This window comes from Agelaius tricolor, unplaced genomic scaffold, assembly GCF_023055355.1.
Source record: "Agelaius tricolor isolate 1412-34295 unplaced genomic scaffold, bAgeTri1.0.p SCAF_21, whole genome shotgun sequence".
NCBI classification, from domain to species: Eukaryota; Metazoa; Chordata; class Aves; order Passeriformes; family Icteridae; genus Agelaius; species Agelaius tricolor.
Window position 1 is genome coordinate 14,158,933 of NW_027269281.1, and position 16,597 is coordinate 14,175,529.

Here is a 16,597-nt window from a genome sequence, read left to right on the forward strand (position 1 = left end):
AAAAGCACAGTCTCTCACTTTTGGGAAACCAGTCCCCCCCAAATTCACCCCCTGGGGCTGAGGGGTCTTGAGAACAGAGATCTTCTTCTTCACTGAAGATCAAGGGCACTAACCACCCTCCTCACCCGTTGTCTCTGTTCCCGCACTCCTTCACATAACATCACTGCACTCCCTTGGCTTCAAGCCATTGCCTCCCCCTAAATGCAATCTCTGTGTCAGGAAAAAATGGTTCTGTCCATGGCTATACAAGAAAAGTCCAGCCAAAGGCCACTCCATCATCTCCTCCCACCTAGGATTCTTCTCAACTCTTTTGACATCTTTCACTTGCACAGACTTTCATCACACTTGCCCATTTCCTGCTATTTCATATCTATCTCTCTTCTCATTCAAATCCAGGAGGATCAGTATTAGTAAAATTTCCATCATTCAAGAAAAGGGTTAAATATCTCAGGCTCTATCTGCCCAGAACTCCCACGACTGCCCTGCCTGGCACCTTCTCCGCTGCACCCCCCCTTCTCCTTCTCGGCTCAAATTTCAAGGTGGCACAAGCACAGGCACAGGCTCTCTCTCTCTCTCTCTGGAGGGGAGGGGGGGGGCTGCCCGATGCCTCTCGGTGCTCCTCCACCCTTCCATCCTGCAGGGGCCTTCACCCCCTTTCTCTGTCCAAGGCCCTGGCCTACCTCACCTGGCCCCATGGCTTCCCCTCCCCCGCCCAGCCTGCAGCTGGGCAGGGGAGGTCTGACCTCTTTGACCCACTGGAACCAAGAGAGCTTTCCCCTGAGAGTTCTCTGCTTTTAACCCCCTCCCATGACTACCCTGCCTTGTGGGGGGAGGCCTTGGGCTGTACATCCCTTCCAGAGACGACAGGTGGATTTTACTGAAATGTCACGGGTAGCAAGATTTAAATATCTTCTGGTAATACTATGTGTTGGAAAGAATGAAAGTTTGACAAGAAAGTCTCAGGTATGTATGCTTGGCAGAAAGATTTTTGAATGTAGAATCTGAAGAAGGAATAGAAATGGAAGCAAGTTTTGATATAGAAGAAAAGAATTGCTGAGCCAGTCTTACTGGATAACCAAGGAGGCAAAGGGTATGTTAGTTAGAAGGGGTTTTTATGACTTAGAGCAAAGGATAAACCCACCTCAAACAAGATGTTTTTACCAAGCAGAAAGATAGCACAGGCAAACAAGTCTGCCGATGCTGCAAGTAGAAAAAAGGTCTCAGAATTTTCCACTGCAAGAAAACTGAAAAACCTCTAGCTTAAACTGTAAGGTACTAACTTTTAGTGATTTGAGAATAGTAACATGAATATGGTCATTCTAGTAGCTATGATAGGCTATAGGTAAAAGTTAAGGTATGGATTGGTTCCTCTGTATTAAGATGCTCAGAAAAGTCTATAATGCATTTTAACCAAAACCAAAGGGTCTTCAGGCCTGCCTGCAGCTGGAGCTGACAGCTGTAGGCACAGGCTCTCTCACCCACGACCCTGGACTGCTGTAACTCTTGGATACAATAAACTGCATTTTGAAGAGCTGCCTGGAGTCCCGCATCTCTCATTCAGGCTCTTACTAGTATGTCTGTTAACAGAAGCATTTCCAGCCATTTCAGCAACTATGGGATCAGTTATTAAAGTATTTTTGGAACAAATAATCCCAAGATAAAGAATTGTGGAAGCAATAGACTCAGAGAGGGAAACTCATTTTACAGGAAATATTCTTTAAGGAGTTATGACTGCTTTAGGGATACAATGGAACCTCCATACCCCCTGGCACCCCCAGAGTTTGGGCCAGGTTGAAAGGATGAATGTACAAATAAAGAAACACCTCCTGAAGCTGGTGATAGAAACTAAGATGCCATGGGCATGGCTCTTGCCACTGGCTTTGGCAAGAATAAGGGCCAGACCCAGGGGAGATATTCAATTATTTCCCTTTGAATTGATGTTTGGAATTCCTTACCCTGGTAATTCTCAGCCTAGTGGGGGGGGGGGGGGAGAGATAAGTGATGTATATTTGAAACAATATGTGGCCAGAATTCTGTCTCTTGTGAAATCTTTTCGACAGGAAGCTCAGCTGGCACAGACTCTGCGTTTGGACTTGGCTGTTCATAACATCCAACCAGGGGATTTAGTCCTAGTTAAGGATTGGAAAGAAGCACCACTGATGGCGAAGTGGCGTGGACCTTTCCAAGTGTTGCTGACCACAGAAACAGCCGTCAAGACAGCTGAACATGGGTGGACCCATCACACTCAGGTCAAGGTCTCTGAAGCCCTGGAGATTTGGACATCTCAGCTGGAGAAGAAGGATGGGAAGCCACAACTGACACTCCGTAGGGGTGGAATGGAGCAGTAGCCAGTGCGTCGACCTCGGGGGAAGCCCTGTGTGCCTGCCCACAGACTGCCTGCCGAAACAGTTTGTGTGGGCATCCCTCCTCTCAGATCTCCAGTCATAGGGGGCCAATCCTTGCTGTCATTGTTTTCTTTATGTTAAGCTGTTTCTGTGCCTTCTCTCACTACAGGATGTGTGGAAGACAACATGAAAGTGAAAATTAGGTTAGGAGATTAGATTATGCCATTAGAATGTTTCTCTTAATAATCTTACCCTTATATTGTCAGTTAGGTGGGGGCCAAAAGTGTGAAAATAATTCTTTTAACCTTGGGAGAAGAAGTAGCAAAAATCTTTAACTTTAGCAATTATTAGGTCTGCAGAGGGCCAGAAGGATCTGAAGACTAGCCATGGGTGGCCAGCCCAGTTGAGCCTAAATGGTAGGCTAGCATCCTGAGGTCCATAATGCAACAGGATTTTGGGATGAAGAAGGAAGTCCATGGCAGCTTCATTCTTCTGAAAGAGGCATTTATTGTCTAAATAGAACAGGAAACCTATATGTGGGAAAAAGCATTTGTGACTGGACTTTATCTTTGGGTTTAGATTGTTGGACCCCCAACTGCTCTTCTTATGATTGTTCCAGATATCAAGGCAGATGGAATCAAACACATGTTAAGCTCACTAATGGTAGCTGGGTAAGCTGTTCCTTCCATAATTACCAAAACAATGGAAAGGTGATGGTCCAAACATGGAAAGGATGGGAATGGGACATGTTTTCGTGGTTACCTTGTAGACTATGGGTTAAACAAATGCTTCTTTCCCCTCTGATGTGCTGTAGCAACTCTAATCTTTTTACCATGCATGATCCCTTGCTTAGTACAACTTATTCAACATGCCATCAAAGTGATGCAGGTTGTAGCCATACCTACTGATCCAGAGATGGCTACAAAAGGACAGAAATTGATGTAACTTCAAATAATTGCAAAACCAAAAAAAAACCCAGGAACAGGAAATTAAGTCAATGATAACTAAAGTTTGTAAAGACAATTATTAAAAAAATAAAAGAGGAGGGATTGAGAGGAATGACAGATTTGTCTTTACAAACAAGCTGTGGGTCTGCTGGTAGATAAAACTAGCATTGAGAGATAAAAGAAACGATGGGAAGGATTCCACCGATTGATGAATGGAAAAAGATGTTTGTTTTTACAAATAAACTTTAGGTTTGTTGATAAATGAAATTGGACATTGAAAGATGAAAGAAACAATGGGGAAAAACCCTAAATTCCATAAGAATTAAAAATTAAAAGGGACAGCTATACATTAGAGGGAAATCTTCTGTATCAGGCGTATCGGGAAGTCTGTATCTCTCAAGTACCTCAGCCAATGGGGAAAGAGAGAAGGGAAATGCAGCCGGGAAATTAGGATAAAAAGGAGGCTGTGTCCTCCAAAAATTTGAGAGACCCCAGGGGAATGCCCCATGGCCTCTCCCTTTATTCGAATAAAGTCGAAGGACTCCTCTGTCTCCTTTTTGGACATAAACCTCTGATGTTAGTGAATTAATTTTCCTGACAGAGCCATCAGGGACTGGTTCTTCCAGACATGGTGGAAGCTTCTAGCAATTTCTCACAGAAGCCACCTCTGTAGCCCCCCCCCCCCCCCCCACCAAAAACCATGCCATGTAAAACCAACACTGGGTGAGAAGGCTTTCTATGGACAGAAACTTAATAATGATTTCTGGTTTGGATTCCTCTGTGGGCTGTGAGGATCCTGGTTCCGCATCATCATCCACTGGGTGAATTAATTTGGTTTTTTGTTTCCTTCTCTGGACAGGGGCAATTACTATTGGCTTAGGTTCTCAGTCTAGTTTAGCTGCAGCCTGAGTGACCGGGGTGTCTGCTGATTCATCCTCCCACCCCTCTGGCTGTATCTGCTGCTCTACAGTATCTAGCAGCGTGTGGTAAGCATTAGCCAGGGCCCAGCTTATTGCAATGAGCTGCTTCTTGTTACTTTAACATCAGACATATAAAATCCATTTTAATATTTGTGAAAAGCCAATATTATAATATGTACCTATAACATAAAGTAACTTTATAATAAAGATTTAGTTTTTATTTCTGTTGTTAATTAAGCTTAGACATAGTAGTGAAATAGCTGATATAAGTATCCTTGTGTTAAAATGCCTGCTTGGATGGGATACCATCCAATGAACATGGGATGAAGACACCTGCTACAGGTATGCCAACTATTGGCACTCACCGTCTGAAGATAGTGTGGGCTGGGGCCAAAACTGAAGGTGATGATAAAAAAAAGGACTAAAACGACAGCCAAGAAATGCACATGCTATAAAAAGGTGGATATGAGGAGGAGCCATGCTAAACAGTTCTTGGAGCATGCAAACTAGTTTGGGAAAAAAGTTTACTATGCATAATTGTTTATGAATATGTAACAGGATGATGCAATAGAAATGATGTGAAGGGTGTTTCCAAAATAGCAGGTGTGCTCTTGGTGCTCTTGGCTGAGTGCTGAGACACACCAACCTGCACCGACAGTAACATCTTTTGCTCTATGGTCTTTGTGTCCTATTGTCCTTTATAAAACTTTTTAACTTTTCACAGGAGAGTGAATGTCTTTTTCCCAATGCCTAGGTGCCAGAGAGCCATTATTAAATCAAGCAGCATGGTGACAACTGATTGCTGTACACCAATACAAAGTGTTTCAAACCAGAATGTAATTTTTTTTTTTTTTTTTTTTACTGTCTCCTGCCCCTTCAAGATAGGCACCAAATTTTGTCCCGGTTTAGAGGCGAGTTTAGGAGAAAACTCTCTGGAATGAGTGTTTCCTCTAAAGAAAAGGGCTTCAGCAATCCCTTTCTGCCAATGAGAAAATGAATACCAGTGGGTCAAAGTGAAAAAATCCCAACTGTTTATTGACAAAGTGCCCACATGGCAAGGGGAAAAAGAAAGAATATATGCTAGATATTTAACCGTCAGAACCTTACTTCCCACCCTGCCCCCTCCCCTATCCCTCAGCAGAACAAAACAAACAAAGAAAAAACCCAAAATGCCAGGGGAAGAAACAATCCGGCTGGCCACGTGGCAAAGGGGAACAAAATGGCGCCGGCTTTTTGTCTCAGGGAAGGGAAAAGAAGTTCATGCAACAGCTCCAGCAAAACAGATGGGAACATGTTGAACCTCTGGCAACGGTCTCCTCCTCAGAGCAGATGAAGGTGGTGGATTTTGGTGTCCTTTCTCTTGCTGATTCAGCTTTTCCCATGGTCTGGGGCTGGGCGGAGCGGCTCCCACGGATCCTGGCCGACTGTCTCCCTTATCGATTGTCTAATCTTGGACCAAAAGCAAGCCGAACAGTTCAAGAAAAAACAAAAGCCGCTGAAGGATTGCTGCTGCAGTCTCTTCAAGGCCAGGAAAAGGGGAAAAAGAAACTTCTTGCCTAAGCTAACAAAAAACCCCAAGCTAGCTAAGCAACAAAGTAATGCCTGTCCATAGAGCACCAAGCACGACCGGGTGTGAGGCTTTGAACAAAGCTGCTGCAAGAACACCCCCAGGGCTCCCGCCCCTCCCCCAAACCCACCTTAAAGTTACAGCAACCATTTCTGGGCATAAAGCAGACAATCAGGAATAGAGTATCATCGTAAAATCACCCCAAGACAGTCTCAGGTACCAATAATTATACTTTTCTATCCGTAAATATAATTTGAGCCTGCTATTTACTTAATAGATCTCTTCCCAAAAGAGGAATTGAAAGGAATAAGAAGGAGGTGTCTTTACAAACAAACTGTGGGCCTGATGGTAGATAAGGCCAGAAAGGGAGAGGTGAAAGAAGCAATGGGGGGAACCATAAATTCCATAGGAATTCCACTAATTCACAGACTTAAGACTATGCTACATCTCTGGATTTAGAGAAAAAGATCAGAGACACAAGGAAAAAGAAAAACAGGGGGAGTAGACATTAGAAGGGGATATTAGGTGTTTTAGGAAGTCTGTATCTCTCAAGTACCTCAGCCAATGGAGAAAGAGAGGGGGAAATGCGGCCGGGAAATTAGGATAAAAAAGAGGCTGCATCCTCTAAAAATTTTGAGAGACCCCATGGGGAATGCCCCATGACTTCTCCCTTTATTCAAATAAAGTTACAGGACTCCTCTGTCTCCTTTTTGGATATAAATCTCTGGTGTTTGTGAATTTTCCTGACATTCTTAGCACCAAATTTTATATTAATACATTAATCTGGGACAAGATAGATACATATATATACACCTACATACATATGAATTTTAAAATCCACATCAGGTAAATTAAGAAAATGCTTTTACTGAAATATCATTATTAGTAGTATTATAGAGTTTAGAATAAAATTCACATATTCATTTACTGGAGTTAACATACTTAAAATATTTAAAATTTTCTTAAATGCTTTTAAACATTATACATAGAAAACTGTTATAAATCTAAACAAAAATTACTCATTTTGTAAATAACAAAAATATTTTAATGCTCTAAAACTGAGAACTATATTATTCTATTGACTATTACATTTTCATTTTTTTAATTTCCTCTTAGTCTTATGCTTTATGGTGGACTCAATTCATATTGACAACATATGTGCACAGTTGTAAGAGCCAGCACGTGATCAAAACAGGTGCTGGAGAGGATATTGCATGTGAAACTAAAAGATGGAGAGTGATGCACCCCTCTAACTACCTAATAGACTATTATGACTTTCCTGGGAGATTTTTCAACATTCCCAGCTATTTATTTATTATGGAGGTGGGAAAAGGTAGGGCAGCTGTGGGAATTTTGAAATATTTTACAAATCCACTATTGTAGCAAGGCGACCCCCGTGGCAGGGAGAAATCATGAGGAGGACTCCATGAATAACAGAAGGCTAATTAATTACTTTATTATACTATATAATTCTATACTATATTACACTATATTACATTACATCTAAACTGAATCTGCCAAGCACTCAACTGCACACAATCTCGTGACTGTCAGCCGACAGTCCCCACACACACACACGTGGATTCAATTGGTCAGTGAATCAAAACACTCACACCAGAATCCAATTACCAATTCCCTTCAGGTAAACAATCTTTCACAATGCATTCCACTTGCGAACAACACAGGCACAGCAAATGATATAAGAATTGTTTTGATCATTGTTTTCTCTACTTCTCTCAGGTTTAGAGAATGTAAATCCCACAATCCACAAAAACTAGAACTTAATATTTCCATCCAATTGTGTGCTATCACTCTGGGAGCTACTAAAGGCTATGTTAAAGACAGGCTTTCTAGTACTGGAATTGAAGGCAAACTGGTCTGGGTTTGTGAAAAAGGATGGTAGCGAAAAGCATTGGTTGAATAAAGGTTACAACAACAGGATAGAAAATGCAATATATCGATGCCTTGAAATGATAGAATATTAGGTTCTTACAAGCAAGGGAAGTATGCTACTGTTTTTAATCTGTTGTAAACATCTTTTATTTCTTCTGCATATAACAGAAGTATTCAAGTATTTTTCAGGATTACCGGAATAAAAAAGTTACTAGTGTCTAGTATACTTTTATCCCCCACATTTTAATTGCCATCTAAAGGTGGAGAAGATACTTCTCCCCTTGTGTAAATTATTATATTCCCCCCCTTTACCTATGAGCCAAAAGCATCTCTTCTAGGAAGAGAATGCAGGGGTAAAATAAAAATGTGCATTTATCGACTAAAACCAAAGGTAGCAAAAGCAAATAAAACACGCATGATCGGGAGCTGCACCCCAGGAATTCCTGTCTCCTCCAGCCGCTCATTCCCATCGTGCAGCGGCGCAGGGAAAAAGTGAAGCAGCAGCGACAGAGGCAGTCCGCCATATTTCTACCTCACCACGCCCGCAGAGACAAGCCATTGAAAAGCCCATCGAGCTGGGCTCATAGTGTGCATGCTCTAGTTCCCACCTGCTTTCTCTTCCTCTCTGGTGGAGCCCTTTCTACTCGTCCTCCCTCTCTTCCTTACTACCAAGGCAGGAACGAGCGGCGACAGCTCTTCAGCAGCAGTTCTCCTCGCGCGAGGGGTGAGCGACCGTGCCTGGAAAAAAGGTTCACCTTAAGGAAGTTCTCCCGCCAGGCGCACGCTGAGATTGCCGGGCAGCGGCTTTACCCACTTTCGGAGGAGCCGAACTCTCGCTTTAGGACAGAAGGAGCGACAGGGAAGCGTAATTGACGAGGAGGGGAGGGATTAACGGACATTAGCATTTCCGTGGGGGGTGGTTATTTCGGAGGGCGGCGGGGGTGTAGTTTGCGAGGCATATTCGGGTGGTGGTAGCGGTAGCAGAGGCAGAAGTAGTAGTGAGGGAAGGAGGGAGAGGGGTGTTTGTGCTGAGCAGTTTGGCTGGTGAAGAAAACACTGCTGCTGCCACGGCTGCAGTGGGGGCTGTTTTCATGTTACTTGGTGCATAATTTAGAGGAGGAGCTAGAAGCGGCGACTATTTGAGGCAGGGAACGAGGGGATTTGTGCTGCTGGGGGCCTGCTTTTTCTTTATCTGTGTGTGGCATCGAGGCAGCTCGCTGCACTTGCCCTACAGTGTCCGGGTGGGGACTTCCGGGTAGAGAGCGTCTTGTCCCCCAGGACTGGTGCTCTGGTGGGGTGTGTGTGCGCGCGCGTTTTTAGGGTGGGGGTTGTGTCTGAACCAGTTAGGAAGAATGACTTTGGAGTCCATGATGGCGTGCTGCCTGAGCGAGGAAGCCAAGGAAGCCCGGCGGATCAACGACGAGATCGAGCGGCAGCTGCGCCGGGACAAGCGGGACGCCCGTCGGGAACTGAAGCTGCTGCTGCTGGGTGAGTGTGGGCCACCATCAGCACACACGCCTTAAGAGCCGCTGGGGTGTAGGCCAGACATTGCTGTCCCGGGCCCTGTCCGGCTGGCCCCCCAATGCATTATATGGCGTGGTTGGTTCGGTTTTCCTCAGGTGCCTGCCACCTTCACCGCGGGGCGGCCGTGGAGGTGGTGGCAGTGAACCGCTCGTCGTTCCTCCGCCACCGCGTTGTGTGCGCGTGCTCGTGTGCAGGCTTCGCTGAGGCGCTTATAGCTGGGTAAATAACCGTGGTTACTGTGGGTGGGTTTGATATGTGGGGAACCCGTCCTTCCAAAATGGAGAGGGAAAGGATGGCTGGTCAGTGGAGGGGGTGTTGGGGGAATATCGGCGATGATGTGTATAAGAGAGTGATGGTAAGGAAGCAGATTAATGAAAGAACTTGCAGGGGGGTTGTTTTGCAGATTTCTGGTGCATTGTTCTCTGAGTCTTAGGTTGCTGGGTCACCAGTTGCATTTTTTTCATTGTGATTTTTATTCAGTGAGGCAAAATGAGATAAGGGGCTTATGCCCAGATTGTAGACTGACTTTTAAAGCAAAAGGAGAAAAAAATCATAAAGACCAAGATGCATCCATGAAGGTGAAAAGTAACCTTAAAGTATACTGGTGGATAGCAGGATCTTTAAGACCTTTGGAATTCACCCACTGTTCCAAGAAGTAAAATCTATCGTTTCATTTATCTTTAATTAAAACAGGTTGTTATTTTGGAGCCACGAGTGTGCAAAGGCAATGTTTGTTTAATAGGAATTTGGCTTGTGTTAAAATAAGCTTTTTAAATTAAAACACATTTGTTTGTATATGAGGTGCTCTACTAAACTCTGTAGTTCTTGTAATACAGCTTCTGTCGTAGACTAGCAGGCCTTGAAATATGTCTGCACCAGTATTTGGGTGTATGGGAATGTTCCAAGTGGATGTGGGATGTTTATGCCAAAGACTTTAGTCTTGGGTCAGGTACATGAAAGTAATTATTTATATTGGGGAAATAAACTGCCTTTACACTAAGGTGATTTTAAAGGAACTAATTTATTTTAGTGCTTGCTTATGAACGTGTTACTTTCTACTTTAAATAATACAGCTTGTCTCCTGTATATGGAGAAAGGTATTGGCATCCTTAACTGATGTGGAAAAAGGAGGGGTGGAGACAGATACAATGCTACCAGTAATAACATTCTGTCTCATTTCGGCCTAGTTTTGGGTTGATGGAAGTGTGTGCTGTGGCTATTTCAAGATCCAAAACCAAGATAAAATAGAGGACAGATAGCTTGCATTTTAAAAATTTTATGGATGTTCAAGTATAATTACTTAACTATATGCACTTGCTGCAGGAGAGGCAGTTGATGTTTGACTTGTTACTCGGGTCAAAATTGTTGCTGCATTTCCTGGTCTTGTAGTAATGCTAGAGGTTTCTCCCAAGTTTTTAAAAATGCATGAAACTTACTGAATGGTACCAACATATACTGCACAGAGAAGGAATTCAGAGATTTGATTCCACAGTCAGTAGTGCAGATCTGGTATTATTTTATAAGATCCACCCACTGGTAATGGTAAGTGTATGGTAATGGTAGATTAGGCCCTATTTGTGGCATTACTTTTAGAACAAATGAAATAAAGTGTTTTCAGAGCAAATAGACAAGAAGCCATCACTTAGAAGAAAACACACTGATTGCCTGTATGAATGTTTTCTTCATATATCAGTGTCTGAATAACTGTGCTTCTGAATGTGTAAGCATGATGTACGTGAAACTGAGGTAAATATTCTGCTTCATACTTGATAGCATATCTGCATTTGAGTAGAAATCAGTATAGAAATTGTTCTTGTGTACACATTTTTCATGTTGTACTTTGTCAACTGCAGTCACATTTGATTGAAAGTGTTTGTGCACATGCAGCTGTTTAACAGTTAATATTGTAAAATGCAGTATAGCAGTAAACCACTGTTGAAGTCACGGGGTTGGATAGAGATTCAAGTTTCAATTTATTAAAAAACCCCAAACAAACCAAAACTCAAAGTTTCTAAAAATTTGTTTTAATTAGTGTATTTCTTTTAGGTATCTGACAGTACTTTCAGTCACTCTCCAGCCTAATCATTTGTTCAGTTCTTAAGCTTTTGTTATTTGTTTGGGTAATTCATATGGTTAGAATGGACAAAATCATTTTAAAAATGGGAAAATAATAATTAAAGTGAGGAAACTGGGAAATGTCTGTAGCTGTTTGCCATCCATTTTTTAAATTGACTTGACCTTTACCGTCCCATTAAGTATCTTTAGTCATCAAAACTTGAAGTAACAGTAGTGCTTAACTTTATTTTATGTAAATGTAAGGCAAACTTCTTTTAAAAGAAGTGCCAACTTCTCACTCCCACATTGAAAAGTGTTGTTGGATTTAGAAGCCTAAATGGGTTAAAGGCTCTTGAACATGGAACAAAAGGTATATCCTTTTGATCATAAGGTGAAAACACAGCTTAAGCTGAGCTCAGTTAGCTGACCACATGTGCTTTTTGAACTTGTTGCAAGTGCGAAGTAAAAGGTATTAAATCAAAAGATTTTAAGGAACAAATGAGCATGTCTATGCCATATTTTTTGATCTCATTTAAAAATCAGACATACATACAAATGCACACATGTAGCAAATATAAAGAAAAATTCTGTGTCAGAATAGAGGATATTTTCCCCTCCTTTACTTGTAGAAATTATAGTGCTTCCTTGCAAAATGAAATATTTCCCTCCCATCTATGTTTGTTACTGTTACTGTGTGACACATTATGCTGTGTGCACCTTTCTTGTGTATTAATGATATGTTTTTACTTTTCATGGGATCAGAGTTTAAAATATTGAAAGCAATTTCTGGAAAACTTTTTGCATGGTAAGATTATTTTAAATTATTAGTTAAAAAATAAACTCTCTCCATGATTAAACATTAAAATACCACTTTTAGGTGCTGCATTGAACATCATTGTCCTGTTTTAATCTACTGTAAAAAATTAAGCAAAGTCTCTCTTACTATTGTAATTCTAAAAAGTGAGAACTCTAGCATATACACTGAAAATAGTTCAGCTAGCACAAGTTGGTTGCAATGTTTAATGTACTTTGGAGCAAATTCAGTCTTCCACTGATTTGGTTTTTATCTCCTGTATTTTTGAAATTCTTCTGTATTCCATTACTACTGAACATTTTGTAAAACCTTATGATTGTTCTCCAGAGCATAAAGTTGTTAGCATTTATTTGTTGTTTGCTGTTGTAAATACGTATGTTGCTATAGTACAAAAAAGTCATGTGTTTTTAGTGTTTTATATGGATATGCACTGAACAATGTACAGTATACTGCATGCTTATATTTTAAGCATGTATGTATGTATTTATTGTTAAGTAGCAAGAGGTATGTGATCTAACTTTTCTATGTATATAATTTTGACTGTCGTCAGTGGAAGTTTTACCTGGTCTCAGAAAGCAATGTTTGGGCTTAAATGTTAGTTTGTAGCCATAAGCCTTCACTACTGGACATAATATGCCTGTACACTGTATGTATTTGTGTTATGCATTATTTTCTCTTCAGAAGTATCTAAGAAAATAATCAGCAATATCTATAAGTTTTGGCAAAATTAGGTATTGGAGATGAATCAGTGAAGCAAGGTGTTAAATATGAGTATCTTTTCATTATCTATATGTTACCAAAGAAAACAGGTGGGAAGTAAACCATTTGAATTTAGCATGAATTTCAACTAGTCTTGAGTAGAAAACTTTGTTTCTTTGTTTTCCAAACCTATAGGATATATATATATGTTGTAGGGTTTTATTTGTATACCTGTGGTAGCTGAATGAAAGATTTGTGTACAGAACTCTGTAAATTAGCAGACTTAGACTTCAAAAACCTAGAAGAGGAAGTGGGCCCGTCAAGCCAACAATCAATCTTCCTTCTCTGCTGTAATCTGAAATATGTATCACAATAGTCTCATCTACTTATATAATAGATAAACTGATACTACAAGTTTGAGGATTTTTCGTGCACAATTTAAAAATGCTGGTATTGATTAGCATATCCTAATTGACTATTTTCTTTGCTCTTCATTAAAGCAGAAAATGTAATTATTTTGAAAGAGCATTGCAACCTTTTTTTATTATCTTGTATTGATCCATACTTATATTTGCACTGAACACTTGCAAATAAGTTTAGGTAATTACAACAGTATGTATTTATGATTAGAAAACAAGCAAATAATATATATCTTGATTATCTATGTTGAAACTAGATTGGTAAGTATATCTTAATTTGGAGAAGCTGTTTCTAAGGTTATGTAATTTGATTCTGGATGACAAACACTGATCTATCTTATATATATAGACATATACATTCATTTATAAAAATAACTTTTTGAGGAAAACGTAAATCATCATATTGATATCTATGCGATATCGTGATTTCACATGTGCTGGAAAAGAGCATATTAATTTTTTAATGCATGATAAATGAATATTTTATTTTCAGCTCTTATAAAGAATTTTCTTCTCGGTTATTTTGTTTTAATTTTCCTCCTTCTTTAAAAGTTATCTACTTTAGTTAATGGAAATTAGTTTAGAACCTTAATACTCAAAAAATTCTGACTAACTTAGTTTTGCTCATATGTCAAAAAATCAAGGGACCCAAAATTTGTACTTCCTTTTAAAAACGTTGAATTTGTATGGGAGGGAAACATGATAAAACAGAGGACTCTCTTGAGAAGGGACTTTGGGGTATATATTGTAATGTTTAGAAATATTTCTGGTTTTAGCTACTTCAAATTGTTTGGTGTGTAAAGGCAGTGGTAATTTAATAAGAGACAGCATTTCTTTTGAAGTACTATGACAATCTGCAAAATTAATTCTGGGAAGGGAGAGCATGATAAGTCAGATGTGTGTTTCTTGCTCTGCTGAATGGATTAATACTCAGGGAATGTGTTCTCATACTTGAACAAGATGGCATGCAGCCGTTGCTAATAAAATTATGGGACATTTTTCAACATTCAACTGTTATTTGCTCTACTTATTTAAAAAGTAACTTACAAGAATCAAGAGCAACAAAGTAAAATAAAAACTGAGGAAGCACTTGAATATTGGAAATACTATGAAGCTATATAAATAGTATTCTTAAAATCAGAGAAGTAAGTGGGCAACAGGCTTTAAGTATTGTGTTAACACTGTGCAAAGAAATAAGATACTGAAGGACACAAGTCTAAGTGATACCACAGTTTGAAAAGTTTTCAGAGTTCCCAGGGAAGTTCTAGGAACAATATATATCTGTGGGTTCTTTTTTTTCTTTTTTTTTCTTTTTTTTTTTTTTTTTTTTTTTTAATGCTAAATTTGAGAATAGAATAGTTCAAATGCCTGACCACTTCAGGGTGGATCAAAAATTAAAGCCTGTTATTAAGGGCATTGTCCAAACGCCTCTTTAACATGGACAGGCTTGGGGCATCAATCACATCTCTGGGAAGCCTGTTCTGGCGTTTGACTACCCTCTGGGTAAAGAAACACTTCCTAATGTCCAGTCTAAACCTCCCCTGGTGCAACTTTGAACCATTCCCACACATCCTCTCATAGTATCATTCTGGACAAAATGTCTAGCACATAGATGGATAAGCATGTCATGCAATGGGTGAGCAACTGGCTCATAGGTCAGGCACAAAGGGTTATAGTGAATGGGGTAACATCAAGCTGCTGACCGATCGCTAGTGGGGTTCCACAGGGCTCCATCTTAAAGGCAGTTCTCTTCAACATCTTCATAAATGACTCGGACACATGACTGGAAGGGATACTAAGCAAGTTTGCAGATGATACAAAAGTGGGAGGAGCTGTTGACTCCCTTGAAGGCAGGGAGGCCCTGCAGAGAGACCTCAACAAATTAGAAGACTGGGCAATCACCAACTGTATGAAGTTTAACAACAGAAAGTGCTGGATTCTGTACTGAGGGTGGGGCAGCTCTGGATGTATGGACAGACTTGGGAATTAGATGCTGAAGAGCAGTGTTGCAGAAAGGGACCAGGGAGTCCTGGTCAATGGAAAGTTGAATATGAGTCAGCAGTGCCCTGGGGCGCATCAGGCACAGCATCACCAGCCAGTTAAGGAAGGTGATTGTCCAGCTCTGCTCTGGGGCAGCCTCACCTTAGATATTGTATGCAGTTTTGGTCACCACAATATAAGAAAGCTATAAAGCTATTAGAGAGTGTCCAAAGGAGGGCAATGAAGATGGTGAGGGGCTGTGAGGGGAAGCCATATGAGGAGCGGCTGAGGTCACTTGGTCTGTTCAGCCTGCAGGAAACTGAGGGAAGACCTCATTGCAGTCTACAGCTTCTTTGTGAGGGGAAGAGGAAGGGCAGACACTGATCTCTTCTCTGTGATGATCAGTGAAAGGACCCAAGGGAAGGCCCTGAAGTTGTGTCAGGGCATATTTGGGTTGGATATTAGGAAGAGGTACTTCACACAGAGGGTGGTTGGGCACTGGAACAGGCTCCCCAGGGAAGTGGTCACAGCACCAAGCCTGCTAGAGTTCAATAAGTATTTGGACAATGCTTTTGGTACATGGTATGACTCTTGGGGATGGTCTTGTGCAGGGCTAGGAATTGGACTTGATTATCCTTGTGGGTCTCATCCAACTCAGCATATTCTGTGATCTTGTCTGGATACCAGGGAGAAGAGATCAGCACCTCCCTCTCCACTTCCCCTCCTCAGGAAGCTTCAGAGAGCCATTAGGTTGCCTCTCAGACTCCATTTGTCCAAACTAGACAAACCCAGAGTCCTCAGCCACTCCTCACAGGATGTGCCTTCCAGTCCTTTTACCAGCTTTGTTGCCCTCCTCTGAGGGCACTTCAAGGACTTTCAAATCCTTTTTTAATTGTGGGGTAAAGAAGTGCATGCAGTACTCAAGCTGAGGCCACTCCAATGCTAAATACAGAGAGATAGTCACCTCTATTGACCAGCTGGTTGTGCTGTGTTTGATGCGTCCCAGGATGTGTTTTGCCCTCTTGGCTGCTGGGGTACACTGCTGACTTCAATTGAGCCTGTTGCTGACCTTCACCCCCAGCAGGGTTATTCTCTAGCCACTCTTCTCCCAGTTTATACTCTTAAATTGTTAATCTGAATGTTAATTCTCTTGGTCATGTTAGAGAACGTTGGATAAGAATTCCTGAAACTACTTCTATCCATGTTTCTGGGTAAATGGGTTTCAGCCAGAAAGACAGAAGTTTTCTGTAGCAGCAAATGCTAACTTATAATGCCAGAAAAACTGAAATGCATGAATGCTGAGAAAGGTGTCAGGTGGTTTTAGGAACCTATCAGGCTTGGGAAACTGAGGATCTAATATGGGACTTGTTTTTTTCTAAACCCTGATATTTGCTTTACTAAGTATTAGGCGTGTCACTTCATCTCATAGACCAG

At 41.1% G+C, this 16,597-nt stretch overlaps 1 protein-coding gene and 1 long non-coding RNA gene across 3 annotated transcripts in view; one reads left to right on the forward strand and one right to left on the reverse strand.

The window, feature by feature from the left end:
* Positions 1 to 5,226: 5,226 nt before the first annotated feature.
* LOC139599016 (uncharacterized) lies at positions 5,227 to 8,697 on the reverse strand. Of its 2 annotated transcripts, none has more exons than XR_011682140.1 (3): positions 8,487 to 8,697; positions 8,281 to 8,410; positions 5,227 to 5,656 (listed from the first exon to the last, which is right to left on the reverse strand). It is a non-coding gene; the product is annotated as an uncharacterized lncRNA (long non-coding RNA). The 2 variants fall into 2 exon arrangements; XR_011682139.1 differs by having other exon boundaries at positions 5,227 to 5,661; positions 8,487 to 8,653.
* A 67-nt stretch (positions 8,698 to 8,764) lies between these two features.
* The window catches only part of LOC139599012 (guanine nucleotide-binding protein G(q) subunit alpha), a 201,174-nt gene continuing 193,341 nt past the window's right edge, over positions 8,765 to 16,597 (forward strand). Inside the window, exon 1 of the mRNA XM_071445944.1 lies at positions 8,765 to 9,160. Within this exon, the coding sequence (XP_071302045.1) occupies positions 9,025 to 9,160 (136 nt within the window). The 5' untranslated portion in view covers positions 8,765 to 9,024. The remainder of the gene's footprint in view (positions 9,161 to 16,597) is intronic.